The sequence below is a fragment of the Kogia breviceps genome, chromosome 12 (assembly GCF_026419965.1).
Source record: "Kogia breviceps isolate mKogBre1 chromosome 12, mKogBre1 haplotype 1, whole genome shotgun sequence".
Lineage (NCBI taxonomy): Eukaryota > Metazoa > Chordata > Mammalia > Artiodactyla > Physeteridae > Kogia > Kogia breviceps.
In genome coordinates this window covers 74,909,372-74,929,927 of record NC_081321.1, presented here as the reverse complement: position 1 = coordinate 74,929,927, position 20,556 = coordinate 74,909,372, and the positions used below count along the sequence as shown (strand labels likewise).

General features: G+C 35.0%; 1 protein-coding gene and 1 long non-coding RNA gene across 10 annotated transcripts in view; one reads left to right on the top strand and one right to left on the bottom strand.

Annotated features, from left to right (window-relative positions):
• LOC136792280 (uncharacterized) overlaps positions 1-20,556 on the bottom strand; it is a 520,212-nt gene that overhangs the window by 78,482 nt on the left and 421,174 nt on the right. The gene's annotated exons all lie outside the window — the stretch shown is intronic.
• Positions 1-20,556, top strand: part of DCN (decorin) — a 46,590-nt gene that overhangs the window by 6,459 nt on the left and 19,575 nt on the right. For all 3 annotated transcript variants that reach the window (XM_067009852.1, XM_059081162.2, XM_059081163.2), the window contains 4 exons: positions 184-430; positions 11,882-11,994; positions 17,199-17,412; positions 18,225-18,338. In XM_067009852.1, coding sequence (XP_066865953.1) covers positions 217-430; positions 11,882-11,994; positions 17,199-17,412; positions 18,225-18,338 — 655 coding nt within the window. In that variant the 5' untranslated portion in view covers positions 184-216. The remainder of the gene's footprint in view (positions 1-183; positions 431-11,881; positions 11,995-17,198; positions 17,413-18,224; positions 18,339-20,556) is intronic.

Here is a 20,556-nt window from a genome sequence, read left to right as displayed (position 1 = left end):
CGAGTTAGTCTCTAATGTACCTTGTTACCTTCCAAATATATTTCTAATGCTCTGCTCCTAACAATAAATAAAATATTACTTTTTATGCTTTTCTCTATGCTCATTCCACGGTCAGGTGTTCCTTAAGAATAACCACATACACTAGGCAAGGCTACTCTTCTAAACCTTTCATTTGTTTCCTAGGTTCCTTGGTTGTGAAAATACATGAGATAAATCATGAAGGCAACTTTCATCTTCCTCTTGCTTGCACAAGTTTCCTGGGCTGGACCGTTTCAGCAGAAAGGCTTATTTGACTTTATGCTGGAAGATGAGGCTTCTGGGATAGGCCCGGATGACGGCTTTCATGAAGTTCCTGAATTAGAGCCTCAGGTGCCAGTGTGCCCCTTCCGCTGTCAATGCCATCTTCGAGTTGTCCAGTGTTCTGATTTGGGTGAGTGGGGTGCAGGCTCTCTTTACCTACCTTGTCTGCTTTATTCATGGGAATGGCTTCTGTGGGGGTTTAGCATTTTCAGTTTTAATTTCTGCAATTCCAAATGTGAGAGACAGTGCCACCTAATGAGGAGTAAGGGAAGCAGAGTAGGAGAGAAAGAAATAGCTTTGAAGTTAGGGGACTTTCTTCTAAGTCAGGGCTCCATCACTTTGCAATCTTGGATGAGTCACTTAAAAAGAAAATCATCTTTCTGAGCTTCATGGCTCCCTTTCTGTAAAATAAAATTTTGAACAACATAATATCTTATGTTCTATGATTCCAGGGTGATAGCTTATTTTAATTTGATGATTTGCTCTCATGAAATCTTAGATATTAAGAAAACCTGGGTGATCTCTCTACTCTTGGCTTAGCCCAGATAACAGTTTGAACATTACTAAATTGTAAAGTATGCAGAGTTATCAAGAGCAAAACAAGTAAACTTTTAGAACAGAAATTTATCTTTGAAGTACCAAAATACTCCCTTAATCCCTGGGTCTTAGTTTTGCCTCTGCCTTTGGCATTTTGTAATCTAGCTGTTTATGTTCTTTAGAAAGTTTCAAAGGAAATCTTTATAACTAAGTTATGGTATAAATATTCCACATAATCATGAAGCATATATCTTTATCCTAACACTGTAAATACAGTTTGATTTATTAGCTTTCAAGAAAAATGGCCTGGGAATTCCAAAAGCAATATACTCAGAAAATAAATCTCCAGAAAGTTCGAAGCCCCAGCAGATGGGCCAAAAGGGAATGAATTTAGTTTACATGGCAGCTGATTCACATTCCTCTTTTTTTTGGTTCATGTTTCTTACTGGAAAGAAAAAAAAAAATCCTCACAGAATGATTCTGCCATGGTGCATTTCCTTATAGAATAAACCCCATAGCTTTGTAGAGCACTTATTTTTGAAATCCTATATTTATTCAGAATATGCTTTCTAGGAGTATTTTGCAGGAAAATTGCTACTAACTCCTAGAATTGGAATAAACTACATACAGGAACCCAGGAAAATGTGAAACATGTTAAATAGTAACAACTGAAAAACAAACACTTTGAGATAGATTCTTTGATGCTGACCTGTACTGTATAGCCATTTAAACCCAAATAAAACATGTAAATAAAGGCTTTTAAAAGGCTACAGGATAATTCCACTAGATTAATTAATTAACTCATTAATTCAGAAAATATATTGAGATCCCATAATGGGTCAGATCTGTTCTGGGCCCTGAGGAGAAAGGGATGAGGAAGACGAGTATGGTTCTAGTTCTTGTGGGTCTGATATGCTACTGGTGGTGGTTATTCCTTTTTTGAATTGTGTATTAGAGACAAGGGGGATTAGATTACTAGCAAATTCTACAGAAACTTTTATGGCATCTAGGGATTACCTCCATTACTGGTTTAGACAGGAAAATAATGGTGTTAAAAATATCTGAAGAAGGGAATCACCATATGATGGATATGCTAGTGGCAAAGTTTTTCAAATATTGCAAAAATGGCCGAGTTCCTAGGACATGTGATGCAAATTGAATCTCACTTTGCCTGAGAACAAGTTTAAAAGGATGCATAACTACCCACCACTACACACATTATCAACAATAAAGAGTTGTTTTTTTTTTTTTTTTTTTTTTTTTTTTGCGGTATGCCGGCCTCTCACCGTCGTGGCCTCTCCCGTTGCGGAGCACAGGCTCCGGACGTGCAGGCTCAGCGGCCATGGCTCACGGGCCCAGCCGCTCCACGGCATGCGGGATCCTCCCGGACCCGCGCACGAACTCGTGTCCCCTGCATCGGCAGGCGGACTCTCAACCACTGCGCCACCAGGGAAGCCCAAGAGTTGATATCTTTAAGGAAGGCTTGTCTAGTCACTTCACTGAAGTTTTATTCTTCCAAAAATATAGTTTAACTTTGCTTTCATGATAAATAACTCATAAAGCTTGACTCTGATTAAAGCATTGGGACTCTTTTCTAATTGTCTATCACAAAAATCTCCCAAACCTATTGCTCAAAACTAAACAGAAAAATGTAGCCTTAGGGAACATTAAGTTCACTGATGTGGATGTCTCATGATACAGTTTTTGGTTGTCCTTGTTATTGTTTTGCTTTGTTTATTTTGTGTTGTTTTCAGATGAGAACGTTTCCAAAGTTATCTTTTTCTCTAAGAGCCCGAGTGTACATCATTCCTTTGGGCTTACTGATCTTATATACAGAAGTAGTAGCTAAGATTGTAATAATGATTCGTTTTGGGGAACCATGTTTAAAGGGAAGTACTGAGTCCCAATGAGCAATGATCTCATCCAAATTACTTTTACTTTTTATTTTTCACATATGCGTATTTAAATATATTGTCCAAAAAATCAGTCAGATATTTCTGAAACAGAAAATACATTTCTTAAGAGGAAAAGCAATCCACTGCCTTTAAAGAAAACACTGCATTCACATTTTCAACTACTGCACGGCCTCTGCTCCCTTTATGATCATGGCAAGCTGTTCAGAGCCTTGACATTTTCATCTGTAGAGAAATCACAGTCAGTCTTAGAGAGCTGATTATCTGTGTGAGGTACCTGACCCATAGTAGAGCCTAAACACACTTTTTCTCTATGATGATTATGTGGAGTAAAAGATGAAAGAAACATAGGAAAAAGCAAAGAAGGGGAAATGGGCAACCACACTCATAGTAAAGGCAATGCAGTTTATTTTATTTTTTGTTTTAAGTTCTCTAGTAATCTGAACATGAAGCTTGAATTATTATAGCAAAGAAAAAATGCAATGCACTTTGGGGTGAGAAATGTGAATGCCTATTTATACCAGGGACTAATATTTTCTTAAGGATTATTCTTGCTAGAGCTTTTAATGAGCAGAGCGGAGCTTCAGTGTTGAAGGACAATAGATCTTTGTCATCTTATTATCTACATAATGTTTAATATAAGCAAACATGGCTTATTCAAATGTCCGACTATTTTTGCCAGTAAGACGTATTTCTGACAAAGTTAAACAGCATCAAAATTTTAAACAGTTCTTTCAAAGCTAAGATATAAAAACTGTGAAATTAAAATTGAATAATCAGTCCATGGGAAACTTGAGGTGTTCAAGAAGATCCATTGACTGTTTTAGTCCCTAGTTCCAACTTATCAGAATAGCATTATAATATGTTTTTCTAGAGCATGGGGGATTGAAAAAGTAAACATATATTTTAGCCTGTCTAAGAAAGTAATGAATTCTCCATTGATATTGGCCAAATTATTTGGCTGAACTTGTAATTTAACTTGTAATTTGAACCAGAATTTAATGAGACCCATATCTTCTTTTCTTTCTTTATCTATCCTCTTAAGACATAAAAAAATCGACTCATAATTATAGCATTTATAAAAATAACAATATAAAAGTAAATGTAGGATTAGCAAATTCAGAACCCTATGGGTTTCCTTAAAATAATAATCCCACAATGTTACTCATTCTTGTCTGAATGCCCTAATATTAATCCTGTGATTGGATGCTTTGTTTTATGTACTTAGTATCTTAAAGGAAGACAGTTCGCTCACTTATGTACTCTTTGGCTCAGCCATTCATCTGTGGATCAAGTGTCACCAAGAAGCATTATTTGGTACCAATTTTCATCTCATTTATTAAAGGCACATCAGCCCTGCCAGGTGAAATAAGCATAAGTATTATTTTTTAACTATTCTTCCAAATTAAAGCAATATTTATTGATATATTTCTTATAAACAACTTTCAAAAGAATTGAAATACCCTTAAAAATATTTAATAGTGGAAAGATCTTGGGTCATGCAGTTCAACACCTCTGAACTCAAGTCCTGCTTTACCATTTATTACCTGTAACTTTGAAACTTTCAAAACCTGTTTCCTCACTGGATAAATGGGAATATCTCTCACCTTATTAGATAAGAATAGAAAATATTTATAAAAATATTTTTCATAGTAACTGTTACATTCAGTTGACCATTTAAGACAAAGTCAGCTAATAACACGAAGTTATTTCTCAGGATGTTCTTTACTTTTATGTGAAATTGAGAAACACTAAGTATATGGCTTGTCAAGCTGGATACAAAATAACACCTTCTCTCCCCTCCCCCCAAAGAAGGCCACATCACAAAATAGATAAAAATTAGAAAATTGTATAATTATCAAAATAGTATTCTCCAAATACTATTCCTTTGAACAAAATTGGTTTCATTGAGTAGAGAGAACAATAAAGCTTTTGGCTATTTAATAATCACAGATGATTCATAGCCTGCATAATTAGCCCTCTAGACATGATGCCAGAAGATGAAACATTTTATTTTGCCAAGCAAAAGCGTTGCAAATAACTAATGGTCCCTAAAATGTACCTCATAATGCAAAGGATATTTTACTTTTTAAAAATCTCAGGAAAATGTACAACCCTTTAAATTGCATAAAGTTAGTTTTCTTCTTTTTAATCATTTTGCCTCAATTGGTGGAAATTTTGTTAGTGGTCACCACTTGGGATATAGATGCCAGAGCTTGTCTCTTGTTTGGGGAAACTGGTTTTCCAGAAGCAAATCTTATGCATGAAGTAAATGAACCATTAGACTTCTTCCATGAAATCATCCTAGAAGAATAAATTAGGACTATTTGTAGAGGGGCAGAGAGAATGCTGGAAGCTTAGTTGCTTTCATTGTTTATATCTAGCTTTACAGCAGCAGTGATGTGGGGTAACTCTCATTCAGAGTTTCAGATGCATCAACAGGGTATCTCTAAGATGTGGTGCAAGAAGGAGGCTGTGCACAGATCATGCCCATGGGTTGCCTAAAATAGTTTTGGGTAGGGATAGAGTATGACAGATCTCAGATACAGCAAGAGGAATGCTCAGGTGTGATCCAGATAACCAAAGCCCCTGACTCAAGGGGTTAAAGGTGAGGAGGAGGAAGAGAGGGGTCAGAGAAGGCCAAAGGAAGCATCTGTCTCCTTGACCTGACTGACAACTGACATTTCCCTGGTTTCCTTCTTAGTCCCAGGAGGGAGAAAGAGGCAGCTGTGTGGGATCAAGGCATTTGGTTAGACTGCAGCTGTGATGCATTCTCCTCTGGAAGATCATTCCTGGCTCCAGAGGACAGGATGGGAATAGGTTAGTCAGAATATCAATTTCCTGGATGAAAGAGGAAATGCAGGAGACCCTCTAATCTTAACTTTCCTCCTTCAAAAGAGTAGCAAGAAAATTATATATATTTCCTTGAAAATAAGGATAAAGAAGAATTAACCCAGTTTGCAATCTAGTCTTAACAAAAGGAAGAAGCCCTGTAGCAGCTACACGGTAACACTCAAGATTCAATTAACCCTTGAGTCAGTCTGAAGATGGTTTTGAGGCAATTTCTGCAGCTTGTCTACTTCTGTGCTTTCACTGTAATCTATATTTGCTTTGATGATTCTGCAATAATCAATTATATGTACATAGATAATAATTATTCATTATCTTTAATTACCTATTTAAATATTTACTTTCTCTACCAGAAGAAGAGCATGGTGATAATTTATCATTTGGTCTTCCACTCCAAAAAATGCCTTACACTTGATAGGTTCTCAAACATCAATAAATGCTTGATAAATGAACAAATGGACATATGCATGGCTTAGTGCTTGAATGAGTGCACAGTTCTACAATATTCTTGATTCTCTCAAGCTGGAAACAGGGTGGAACATGGCTGACTGGAAATTAAGAGTCATGGAACTGTAGCATATCCTTTCTTATTCTTTTTGAGGATGACTATAGAACCAGGAAGCTTAAACCTTCCTTAAGTTATTTGGAAAGAGAATCAAATTAAAATGATGATCTATTATTTCTGAATCCAACTGCCATCAGAGTCGAATTGCTATTTTTTAAGAGGAAAAGAGGAAAACATTCCTGCCTTTGGAAGAAATGGTTTTTGATGGAGCTGGGACTCCTACATATTATTTTGATCATATGCCAAAACTAAAGTGTATATCACCATTGGCCTAATTATTAAATTGAAGACAGAAATATAAAAACTTTTTGGAAATCAACAAGAATAAATCTTGGAGTTTGGACCCCTGCCACAGGGCAGAAAACAACAAAAAAAGGCATGTTGTTTTAGGATGACCTGGCCTTTGTCCAACATGATGTTTACCAGATTGATGAAATTTGCTAGCACAACAATACCATTCATCACTGAGACAACTAGAAAAAAAAGTACAATTCTTATTAGCCTTTATTTCAGAAATGACTTTCTAGTAATGTATTAAGTAGAGTTGTATTTACTTTAATTAATAACCCTATTTTAAAGAAGATAAAGTTTCCTTTACTGAATTTGGAAGAGCAACTAAATAATTCAGTCTAGCCTTGAAAATAATTGCATTTTGATGGAAGATTTAGAATTATATTAAAGAATGCTCATTGAAAAATAATTAAATTTAGGAAACCATTTTTTTCCTGTTACTATTGCTGAATAAATATTACCTCAAAACTTAGTGACTTAAAAAATAATTTTGCTCATGATTTAAGCTACAGGGAAATTGAGCAGGGCTTAGAAGGGCTGCTCTTACTTGGGGTCTGTCATGCATTTGTAGTCAGGTGTTGGCTGAGGCCATAGCCATGGGGAGGATGGTCCAGACTGGACCTAAGATAACTCACTCTCATGACTGGCAGTTTGTTCTGCTGTTGCCTAGGAGCTCAGCTCTTCTGTCATCTGGAGTGTCTCACTTGGCCTCTCCAGCATAGTGGTCTCAGCGTAGACAGACTTCTTACATGACCCCTCAATGCCCCCAGAGCGACCATCCCAGAAGAATTGGGTAGCAGCTGAACAACCTTTTCTGACCTAGCTCCAGAAGTCATGCTCTGTCACCGTCACCACGTTCCATTAGTTCAGAGAGACATCATAAAGCCATGCCAGATTTGAAGGGACAGGAATTTGACTCCATCTTTTGATGGGGTTGGACAAGTGTGTATTGAATAAGAACATGTACGACAGGAGATATAATTAATGCCAAGGAAGGCAGAAAGAATGGGAGGGAGGAAGGGAAAAAGGTAGGAAAAGAAAGGAAAGAATATCCTAATATAAACAAAGACTGATATTTTACAGATTTGAAAGCCTGTAGGATTTGCCATAATTGAACTAGGGTTAAATTGACTGTGAACAGCTTTTTGGGGGGTCTAATTATTTTTTGGGAATATGTGCTTACTAAACTGAGGGTTATCATCCAAAGGTGGGGGGCTTGGTAGATGAGTTGTCCAAAGGTCTTGAACTTCATGGGAAAAATGATGACTATAACAAGCCCACAAAATGACTGACAAGAAAAACCAACTCAGAATCAAGTGTGTTAGGTGAAAAATCTGTGTGTGATAACAACTGAAAAATAGATTGCAGCTTCCAGGATAATATGCATTATAATTGTATCGTACAGGAAATAAAAAGCAATCATTTGTCACAGACTTAAAGACTAATAATCAGCAAGATAATTAGAGTTTTACCCTCTCTTCTCATTATTGATAATAATTACAGGTACCAGGAGTTGGGACCCTGCTATGCACTATAGTAGGAAATTATTTTATAGAATAGCTTGTTGAATTCTGAGCCAGTTGCATCCTAATAATTTGGGAGATTTATTATGAGAATATGTACCTTTATGAAAGAAGGATGTGAAGAGATGATTATAACAAAACATAGCAGAAAAGATCTTGAAGCCATGGTCATGAACTTTTCACAATGGGACAGCAGAATATACTATGATTTTTAAAACTACTCAGTCAATTTATTTCTGTACATAGGGCAGTAAGATCAAAGCTCTCATGAAAAATAGTCATTTGTCCCTACTTAGCCAGAACTTACAGAAAAGAAAGAAAACTAAAATGTGGTATAATACATAATAAGTTGATAGATCAGAATTTTGGAGGAGTTTGTTTTCTGGAGTGGTTATGACAAATATTATAGAGGGGGGGTGGTGATAGTGGGTACACTTTAAAGGATTGTTAGAACAGAAGTGGAAGAAAATGAGTGGGTGGAGTATTCCATAAAACAAATTATATGAACAAAATGAGTAGCTGGGAATAAGCACAGTATGTTCAGGGGACAGTGTAGATCAGCATCTTTTAAAAATATGTACATCTTTTCCATGCATCCATGGCATATCAGGTAGTTCTAGAGTGAGGACTCATGCATCTTGTTCTTGGTTTAGTTTAGCCATGAGGCACTGTGGAGAAGCCATTTAACTTCATTGGGTTTCTGTTTCTTTACCTATGAAAAGAGAGTATTAGACTGGCTTGAAAGTTCCTGATTTCTGGGACAAGTAAAATGTTTTGAATGTTGAACAAGTTACTTTCTTATGAAGGTCAAAACCAAATCCAACAAAATAACAACAACCTGGCATCTGCTATCAGAATCATTTCTTTTAAAGAAGGTATATTTAAAATGGAGGCAGGAGCTAGTCTCAGAAATGTGTGTGTACATGTGTATGTGTCTAATAATTTATATTGAAACTAACCAAATTGCCCTCATAGTTTTCTGATTTTGATATAGACTGATAAGAACCTCATCATAGAGTCTACCTGATCAGAATTTGGAAACCATAGACTAGCTGATACTCAATGGTCCTTCCCTTTGTGACATTCTAAGAACTCATAGCTAGGATAATTTCCCCTTTGTATTCTGCCTATACTTTTTGAGTGAGCTAGTTAATAGCCCAATACCTCGTCTAGCCCTTAAATGTACAGCATGTTATTGGGTCTGATGTCAGAATAATTCTTGTTTGGGGATACAAATAGGTATGATAGGAAAAAAAATATCCTGTTGGAAGCCAGGAGATTAGGCTTTTCATCTGCACTTTGTCACTCCTAGCTACATGAGCTTGTTCATGTCACTGAACTTTTTCTAAAAATCATCTGAAAAAGTGATATTATCCTACTTCCTTACCTGTCTCATTGGATTGCTGTGAGGTAAATGAGATAACATATTTTCAATTTTTTAAATAAATTGTAAAGCTAAATAAGTTTTAATAATAAAGTGCTGATATGTGAAGTCCCTCAAATGAATATGAATTTTCTAGTAATTCAGAGAAGATTGTAGGATTATGATTTTAATCATTATAACAACTCTCTAAGAACTAAGCTGCAAAAACCACAAGCCTGTTTTTTTTTATGCTAAATCTTCAGGGAAAAGATGTATATAATTCACCCCAAGCAGTTCCTATTACTATAAAATTCTAGGATGACATAATCAAAATTGTCAGCCATCCAGATATATCATTTTCTCTTCACATCTGAAATGTATCTTCACTTTGGCATTGAACAATTGTTAAGGGGGCCACTATAATATAAGTTCAACAATGTATGAAACTAAGCATAAGTGGGAATTAAGACTTTGACAAAGAAGCCCACGAAGTAATGATGAAATGTAGGCCGTAACTTTTCTCCAAATGAAAGGAAATGTGCCTTTTCTGCGTTGAAGAACACTAATTATCAAAGATTTGGCAGAAGTCTACCACTCTTAACTGCATGAAATTAGCAAACTGACATTTCTGAAAATGGCAGTGATCATGAGTGTATAGTGCAGTTAAATATCCTCCTACAAGGTAGCTGTTCTGGTGGTTTGCTGTTCATCGCTGAAAACACTTCATTTTTGTTATTTCTCTGTGAACTATTTTTATAGTGAGTTCTTGGAATATATTTATGCATGTGCAGAATCACCTGCACTTTGATATTCAAATTTATAATCATAGCTGATCACTGAATTGGGAACTAGACTTTTTGCCATTATCAATAGAACAGTGATAATGTGAACCCAAAAATTTTTTTGGAAAGAAATCAGAAGTTGGTATTTCAGATATATTTTCTGTAATTTTCATGGCAATATGAAGATAGGAATATGGTTAGCATGATAATTTACCTGTATGCTTACATAAGATTGAAAATTGAAAAGATATCTTCCCAACATAGCAGTTATTATATACCCTGTTTCAATTTTCCTTTTAATTGAAAACTGTAGATTGAACTCTTTTTTCCATGAGGATGTGGGCAATTTCTGTTTTGTTCCTGCTATATCCCCAGAGCCTAATAAATTAATGGTGTCTAAAAGGTATTCAATAAGATGTTATTGAATGAATGAAAGAATGATCTTCAGCACTTTAAGTCTAAGATATGATGGAGAGGTTGAAAAGCGTTTCTGATTTATGTTATGCAATCTTAAAATATGAAAATGACCATAGGAATTTGAATTAATAAAATATCAGATTTTTGCTTACATCAATATGGAACAAAGCCAATGGAAGAAAGAAAGGAAAAAGGCTATATAATTTAATATTTTCTCTGTTAACATTCATAATGATAATTTATTTTAAATGCCATACCTTTGAATAAAAGCAGTTTATCCTTATACATCTAGTTGAATGACTATTGAAATGTCTTTTTTTAATGCCATAGAGCCTTTGGTTGTGTGTTTACATTTATAAACTAAAAACAATAACTCAGTTATTTAGATCTAAATTTAAAGTCCAAAAGTAATGCTTCATATAATAAATTTTAGAGAAGTTATATTAACAAATTTTGTTCATTTTATTCTGATTAGCTACATATCTATTGGTCATAAAATTGATACTGTTTTAACGTTCCAAATTAAAATTGAAAGAACCGTTCTCCTAAAAGTTTGGATAAATTTTCAAGTTTTTGACACAACAGCGTGGTTGCATATTCACATAATTTTAATTTTATATGTAGATCTGTGACAGCGTTAGGTTTATCAAAAGAATCTTTGATGATTTGGCTAAAGCTCTTCTCTACTGAAAGGATATCTATGTAGAAAAATACAGGCTTACAAATCACTCCCACTTAACACTTATCAAAGGAATGACTTTCTAAAACAAGAACGAGGTAAAACACACTGTGTACTGAGACATTTGAACCACATCTTACAAAATGTTAATTTTCCTATTATGCAGAAGAGTAATTAAATGGGGTAAATAATGTGCTCTGTTTATGAATTTTTAAAAAATCATTTGTGGGCTTCCCTGGTAGCGCAGTGGTTGAGAGTCCGCCTGCTGATGCAGGGGACACGGGTTCATGCCCCGATCCGGGAAGATCCCACATGCCCCGAAGTGGCTGGGCCCGTGAGCCATGGCCGCTGAGCCTGCAGGTCCGGAGCCTGTGCTTCGCAACGGGAGAGGCCACAACAATGAGAGGCCCGCATACCACAAAAAAAAAAGAAAAAAAAAATCATTTGACTTCGTTGGAAAAGATAGAACAGATATTTTAAAAACTACAGTTGATATAATTCTTAGAAGAAGAAAAATGTGGTAGCAGTAAAACTGAAGAAAAATGTGGTAGCGGTAAAACTATCACTGAAAACAATGATTTCTCTGTAAACACATCCTTTGTGATTCTGTAGTCATGTGGCCCTTTTCACTGAGTGCACATTGCTTTTACTCTCATGCTAGGTCTGGACAAAGTGCCAAAAGATCTACCCCCTGACACTGCACTGCTGGACCTGCAAAACAACAAAATAACTGAAATCAAAGATGGAGACTTTAAGAACCTGAAGAACCTTCATGTAAGAATTATTATTTATTTGAGTTATAACAAGATCTTACTCAAAGTATTTTTGAAAACAAAACTTAGGTAAGAAAAAAAAAAGCTTAGGTAAGGCCAAGATTACCATATGGTAATAAATAAACACATAAGTGTTTATTAAATTCTCTTTTTAGGGGGTGATAAAGGAGCAAAGCATCATATTCATTAACCCCTAAAAAAACATCCAATTTTCTTACCTATACCTCATATAACTTTAGTGTTGGCTTTCTAAAAGATATGTTATATCTTAATCTTCTCACACATTTTATCGATAAAAACCTTTATCTTCCCAGTTAGAATGTACTTGAATAGTGGAACAAAACATAAAATGGACTGATCTTAGTATTATTTTATTTCATTGTTTCTTTTGTTTTCTTTCATTCATTTTCTAAGACATGCAAATGGCTTTGTAAAGGCTCAAAGACTGGCACCAAGAGAAAAAAATAAATGTCTATATAGCTATATATTTTGCTTTGTATTTAAGATTATGCATGCTGCATCCTTATCTGTATCTGTGTTTTTATTCTGCTTTTTCACTTACTTCTACTCTATTGTAATGTAACACATCCAGTCTACCAGTCAGGATTCCAGCAGAAAAGAGATGGTATGATCAAGGCAAGATTTAGTTATCAACTTTCTGACAGCCAAGATAAGAAAAGCAATAAACATTTATCCATTAGGAGAAAATTTACTACATTTTAAAAAGGAAACAAAGAATTTTTCCTTGAGATTTTAAGATTGCCCATGGAACAGTTAACAAAAATAATAGCAAGTAATAAAATGGCATCATCAAATTACTGAAGTATCCAACAATATAAGCACATTACGATATAAGTAGTGAATATTTCAAGCACTAAGTAAGAGAAGAAAAAGACATGCTCTTATATCAGGTTACCCAGTTAGTGTTTTGAGAGAATATGGAACAAAGGGGACATAGAGGATTAGCAGAATTTTGAAAGGAAGAGAGTTTTGTGTGCAAGGGGAAAGGAAAGGCAGAAGAAAATGAGCAGCAGACAAAAAGAGAAGATGGCTAAAGTGAAAGATACAGGCTCCAAAGCAGTGGAAGGTAAGGCTTGTGCTGGAGATCTTGAACCCTGGATCAATGGGATCCTTCTCCACTGTTTGGCTACTGGACATGGGCCCCTACTCAACTTCTCTCTGCTTTCATGTTATGATTTCAATGGGAGTGAAATGATGGAGATACCAACAAAGTTTGTCAGTGAGTATTTAAACTATCATTGGAATAAGTTAAAAGAGGTGATAATAAAAAATGAATATATTAGTTTCAATAAACTAAAATATTAAAAAGCTTCATTGTTTTTGCATAACTTTAGCCTAAAACTACTTTTTTAAGGAAGGAAAATTCTCTTATACCCAACTGTATGTTTAAGTACAATCTCAATAATTTGTTTAAACTCCTCATACCTTAAATAAGGGATACCTAGTTTCTGTGACATTCTCACTAAATCTGGTGTTTGTAACAATGTGTTCTTTCTTTTCCACGTCTCCTGCTAAGTATGGTTTTAGGCAACTTATCATCTTGGCAATCTCTTTCTTTCTGCTTTAAAGTATACACTGGAAGAAGACAGAATTCGTTAGAGCTTCTAACCATTTAGAGGATGTTAAACAGCTATTTTTCTCTTACTCTTTCACTCATGACCATTTCGATACCTGTTATTATGCAAATAAACATCATAATTTCAGCCAGGAAAGCCACTCTTGAATGAGAAGGGAGAGAAATAAAAATTTACCAAGGATTTCAATAGAAAGGATTTAACAGAAAAATGTTACCTTTTCTCAATAATTTTATTAATTTACAACCGTGCCTCACTATGAGCAGTATATATTGCTTAAGAGGAGTTGTATACTTATATATAGCAGAAAAGAATACATAATTATTCTATAAAGTAATGGAAAATTCAGTATAATATCAACATTCAATATATTTCCTTTGAATTAAAGCTTAATAAAACTAATTTTTAAAGTTTTTAATTAAAAATAAACAAAAATTGCCAAAGATTGAATAATAGCAAACACTTCTTTAGCCATTACTATATACTAGGCACTGTTCTCAATATCTTGCATACATTAACTTATTTAATTCTTATAACTATTCTAATGAGGTGGACACTCTTGAGAACACCTTTAATTCAGATGAGGATACTCAGGCACAGTGAGGTTATGTTACTCGCTTACTGTCACACAACAAATAAGAGCCAGAGTTTGAGATCTAAACTCAGGAACAGTCTGGCTTGAGTCTGTGCACTTATAAATTGCCTGTAAATATGAGAGTAACAATAAAATCCCTTAAACAATACCTGGTACAGTGTGAGCCCTACATAAACGGCTTTGGAGAAAATTGTACATATTATTAAGTCGGGTTTTAACAGTTTTTTTTCAGTTTTATTGAAATATAATTGATACACAGCACTCCATAACTTCAAGGAGTACAGTATAATGACTTGACATACATATATTGCAAAATGATTACCATAATAAGTTTAATTAATATCCATCATCTCATACAGATATCAAAAAAAAGAAGAAAAACGAATGTTTTCCTTGTGACAAGAACTGTTAGGATTTATTCTCTTAGCACTATTCAGGCATACCACACAGCAGTGTTAACTATAGTCATCGTGTTGTACATTACATCCCCAGTACTTATTTGTCTTATAACTGTAAGTTTATACCTTTTGACCACTTTCTTTGATGAAGGTGGTAAAAATGCTTTTACTCCTCCTCCCACTCTATTTCTATTGTCAGTAACTTTTTTCATCACCTCTCCCCTACCTACCAGGCTAGATCACTTTTCTTTAGTTACCAGAGAAGTAGGCAGTCCTGATTTTTTGAGCCTGGGCTTCAATTTCAGGTTAAATAATACTCAAGGCATTTCCTGACCCTTGAGCAACAAGGTCTCTCCTAATTCGACTTCTCTCGGCCTCTTACCTAACTAATGATAATCCATTTCTGCTTGTGATTCTGTTTTTCATCAGCTGATCTCCTGAAGAATATCTGCGGTTCAACTTTGATTCTTTCTCTGTTTTGTCATTAGCCAATGTAATTAGTCAGTTTTTTCCCATGTCGACATCTTTCCATTACCTGTTATAATATTATAACTGTGCTTTCTTAAATACATTTCCCTGTGTATGAAACTAACATAACTAACATCTTTAGCAGTACTGTATATACATGAGTACCTTTTTTCACATATGGATCTGTTTTAGATGAAACTCTCATTTATATATATCTTAACGTTTTACATCATGATGACCAAAATTTGTATGGTTGATTCATTTTTCACATTTATTTTATTCTGAAAGTGGAGATGCTTTTTGCTGGACTAGACCTTTCGACCAACAATGCCATTTGAAAGGTGCTTTCCAAAGAAGCAGACTATATGCATGATCATTTTTTAATCCTCACAACAACCCCCTGTAGGTGTTATTATAGTTTCTACTTTACTGAAGAAATAATTGGGAACAAATGTCACACCGCCCCAAAATTAGCAGCAGTTATTATTACTACAGCATACTCACCAGTGGAGAGATTGTCTAGTTATTATCTAGGAAAAGAAGTAATATTTTATTACCTGAAATTTCAGATAACACATCAGTAGGTTGATTCTTCATAATAGGTTTCAACATTTAACATAAAATAAGATAGCTTTTCAGACCACTTTGAATTCATTTAATTGCATCAGTCTTTCAGAATTTTCTTCCATGGGTGGCAATTAAGGACGGCCTTTGCCTTTATAATTAAGCATCCACCATTTTGGCTGCCTTTTAATGATGCAAGTTCTCTCTTCTCTCCTCTAGCTCTGGCTTTTACTGATTTTCTGGACATTTTGCTTGTTAATATCAATTTCCTATGACTTTAACCCTCGTGGGTTTTTGAACTTTCTGTAATAGTCTTTGAAATTTCCTAGGATTTTGTTTTAATCAACCAATGTACCTGTTAGGATTAGTTAAAAGATTGTGTTACTTGTAGTAAGTTTTAATTAGTCAAATAATATGAACTATATGAGGATGTACATGGGTCATTAAACCAGCTGTTACCTTCAGAAAGTAGTCCTGCATTTCTGAGACAGAAAGTTCTCACTGTTCTATTACTCTAGTTCCTATTTTGCCCCTCTCCATTTTCATATGCTCCTAAAAATGTACTACAATTGAAAATACAAGTTTCTTAAACCTTGATAAAATTATCCTAACTTCCTTAGGATTAGTTGATAAATTGACTTAAAATAATATCAGTGTTGTTCTGTATACATATAGATCATTGGAGGAGAATGAGATAGACCAAAAGCAGGTGTAGCAATATCTATAGTATAACAATAATGGATTACAAGCAACTTCCTATATGAATGGAACTCAGAAACATTTTCAAATTACCCCAAAAATAACATATCTGACTACATAAAACCCTTATATCTAAAAAGGGCAAAAACAGAAGAAAAACATATAGTCTCTGCATATCGTATCATCTATACCTTTATTCTGTAAACCAGTTATTAAAATACACAAAAACTTAAGAAAAATGTGAAGTTTTGTGAGCAAGCAATTCTTTTCCTCCAAACAATAAATGGTAGCAAAATAAGAAAGGAAATTTGTTTAAACTCTCAAGTGACAAGGAAATGCAAAGTAAAGCAATGAGCTACAACATAATGTGCTAATTTGGCAAACTTTTCGAAGGCGAATATATCTAACTCTGTGAGGCTGCAAGAAAATTTTACTCTCTTGCATTGTTTGTGATGTTATAAATTAGTACCACCCTTTTGTAGTGTAATCGATGACAACAGCCAATGAAGATGGACTTTTAGGTTGAAAAGCTGACTGGAGAATGGATGCCTGTGGCACACGATTCTTTTCAGGTCACTCTAGTAATTTCAATATTTTGGAGCATTTATTGTTTAAAAAGTAAATCTCTCTCTCTCTCTCTCTCTCTATCTGTCTATAATCTGTATTTTATCAAATTTCTCTCCCCTTTACTCCTGGTTTTCAGGTCCTCATATGTTTTCAAGTAAAGGAATCAGATCAGTTTAATTTTTTTCTGATTTCTTCTAATTTTGCAGATTTCTCTGCTAGTCCCATGAACGGAATGAATAAACCACACACTTGCTTTACATACATATTTATGTGTGGAAGGTTTTGGAATTAAGATGTTGCTTTTGTTCACTGTCTACAGACGTTGATCCTTATCAACAACAAAATTAGCAAAATCAGCCCTGGGGCATTTGCACCTTTGGTGAAATTGGAACGACTTTATCTGTCCAAGAATCAACTGAAGGAATTGCCAGAGAAAATGCCCAAAACTCTTCAGGAGCTGCGTGTCCATGAGAACGAGATTACCAAAGTGCGAAAGTCTGTGCTCAATGGATTGAACCAGTTGATTGTCGTAGGTACAGATATTCTTATAACTATAAGACCAGGCAGGATTCAAGGTTCACCTTAAGAGATTACAAGTAAGCTTTAGCGACAGGAAGGTAAATTAGCTAGAACTTACGTGTCTTAATACTATAGAAATAACAGTAGCTGGGCCAGGAGAAATGGGATTTTGAATCTGTGCCCTAAGACGTTTTTATTCTTGTCCTTGAGGATCTGAGAATGTGGAAGAAAGCTCTAGGGCTGATGCTACACTAGCTGCCGCATGCCCAAGGTACAGGATGGAATTAAGTAGTGCTTATTAGAGATATTTGGAGGATACCTTTCTGTTGTGGGAATTTGTTCTAGTCTGAACATCTGTAAATCCTTTGTTTTAAAAAAATGTATTCTAAAGCTTTTCTCTATGTGTGCTAAAATATTTGTAATTTTATAATTGGCTTAAAAAATCCTAGATTCAAATTATTTTAACAATGTTTTAATATATCTTAGTAAAGTAATTGCCCCGTAATAAGTGTGATTTGTAAACACTTACTTCTACTGATTTCTAGGCAGACCTGTGTATGGACCTTAAATAATTTTGTTGTTATCGGTTTTGCTACTATTGCTTTTTCATAAATCTTTGGGGTTTTTTGTTGTTCGTTTTTTGATTGTTTTAATAAGGGAAATTTTTACCACATTTGCCATCCCTTTGAGAAGCATGTCCTTTAATTTCTCTTTTGTTTTTCAGGCAAGTTGTTATTAACCCAAATTTCTTGTTGAACAGACACTACTCTGACTTGCAATATCCTCAAATTGTCCTCTAAAAGCTTTGCACTTATTGCATTTGTAGAACTTGGCACCAACCCTCTGAAGAGCTCAGGCATCGAAAATGGAGCCTTCCAGGGAATGAAGAAGCTCTCCTACATCCGCATTGCTGACACCAATATAACCACCATCCCTCAAGGTGACGAAAATTCTCCAAAGCAATTTGAATATCTAAATCCAAAGGCTTTGACACTAAAAAATGGTTTTGGAAATTTGAATGGTGACTCAAGTGGCCATTCTCTATCCCTCGAAGAGGTTCTACTGAACCTAGCTGACCACTGGGCCCTCTAGGCTCACAGTAGAGATGGCTAGACTCTTTCACCTATAAAGTCTCTTACATCTAACATAAAATGTAGGGTAACACACAATGATTTTATATTATGGAATTGTGATATGACAAAGAAAAAAAGTACAGTTATTTAAAAACTAGAGTGCTTTAATGGTACTTTGTTAAAAAAAATGATACGTGGAAGTACCTCTGATATTGAGCCAATTTTTACGTTGAGTCTCTAATCCCTTAGTGAATTCCTTTCCATCTTAGGACATTCTAGTCATTACTCTCTGAATAACAGGACTCACAGTGGTCACCTTCTTATTTAAGAGAGGTGGTGTGTGTTGTAAAGAGTGTGGATTTGGGGTTCATTTGCGTGAGTTCAGACTGTCACTAATTAGCTCTACAATTTTGGACCAGTTATTCAACATCTATGACACATTTTTTAAATCTGAAAAGTGGTAATAATATTAACATCCACTTCATTGCGTTGTTTTAAAACTAAATAAATAGAGAAATATCTGGCCTGTAGATAAGTAGTGGATTAATATTACCTTTTATTATTCATTAAAAGTGTTTTAAACATTCCTTTTGCCTACGCAAAGTACAAACAATGGAGACAGGGCAATGAATGGGATGTAGACCTGCCTTCAAGGATCTTATTGCATAGAACAAAGACAGGCAAATAAACAGCAATCATCATACAGTCACAAGGGTAAGCTCATCATGCTAAGGCTTAGCCAGGAGAGGCACAGAAACCAATCTTTGTGACAGAAAAGGCATCAAATCACCAAAAATAAGTTTCTCTAAGTTTTACATTGTTCTGGTCCCAGGTTTTCCAGTCTCACAAAACTGCCTCTGTGTTCTCAAATTTCCCCCTTAGTCTGGCCCTTCCTCAACTTAGATGTCTTGTTCTTGAGTTGGGTAGAAAATATAGGTACTTGCCCACAGAAAACAATTTCCCTTCTCTGTGCTTCCACAGAAACTTCAAGTCTAGAGAGTACAGCGTCCATAGAATGGTTCCTTACTACCCCTTGCCCTCTCCACAGTCTTTTTGCTACAAAGTACGTTTTTGATGCCCATTAATAGCAACTACTGGTGCAGATGATAGATAGATAGATAGATAGATAGATAGATAGATAGATAGATAGATAGATAAATAGATGGAGGGAGATTGATTTATAGTTCACAAAGTACTTTCATGTTGAGTCTCTGACTTGTTACATGTAACAAGTAATTTTTTAATCCCCAGTGCAAGGATTTTATATTTGTAAATATATTTTTAATTTATATTTACAATAGTATATTTTATTATATATATATACATATACATGTAATTTTCTATATTTATCTTGCCTAAAGCCTTCGAGCTGTAGGAGGTCAAGTAAAATAGCTAGAATTTAAAGTCCAGGTATTTTTCATTACTTGATGCTGCCAGATGATTTGCATTAAGTACACTCTTTGATTTTGCTGTCCTTCTAATTACATCTCCTAAATATACCTCAGTAACACATTTCATCACTTAGTGATCAGTTTTCCTTGATTTCTTATATGTGTCTATCCCTATGCTAGGTGCTCTTTTCTCATCTTCTCTAGCTAGCTTTTATTTGCTAAACTCTTAATAAGATTAAAATCATACTAAGTAAATTTTATTAAGCACTTGTGCCAAATGCTTTTCATGGCTTCTGTTATATGAATCTCAGAAGAATCCTTTATAGTAAATATTATCACATCTGTCTTATAAATGAGGAAAATAAGTCTTAAAGAGATAAATTGTGACCAAGGCCTTAGAGCTAGGAAGTGGCACAGCTGTGTTGTGCTGGGCTGACATCAGAGCTCATGTGTTTGACCATTTCACTCTGCTGCCATCTTAAGTCCTTCTTCCTGTGAATATTTATGCCTGTGTCATGTATGAGTCTATCTTGCCTAGTCTGGGACCCTTATGCCTGGATGTCACCACTTTCCAGGAGTCTTAATTTCCATATATTATGTCCCATCACTGATGGACATAAAAAGGCCATGGAGGAGTAGAGAGATTATAAATTTACACTCTGGAGTTAGACCAACCTGTGTGAGAGGCCTGACT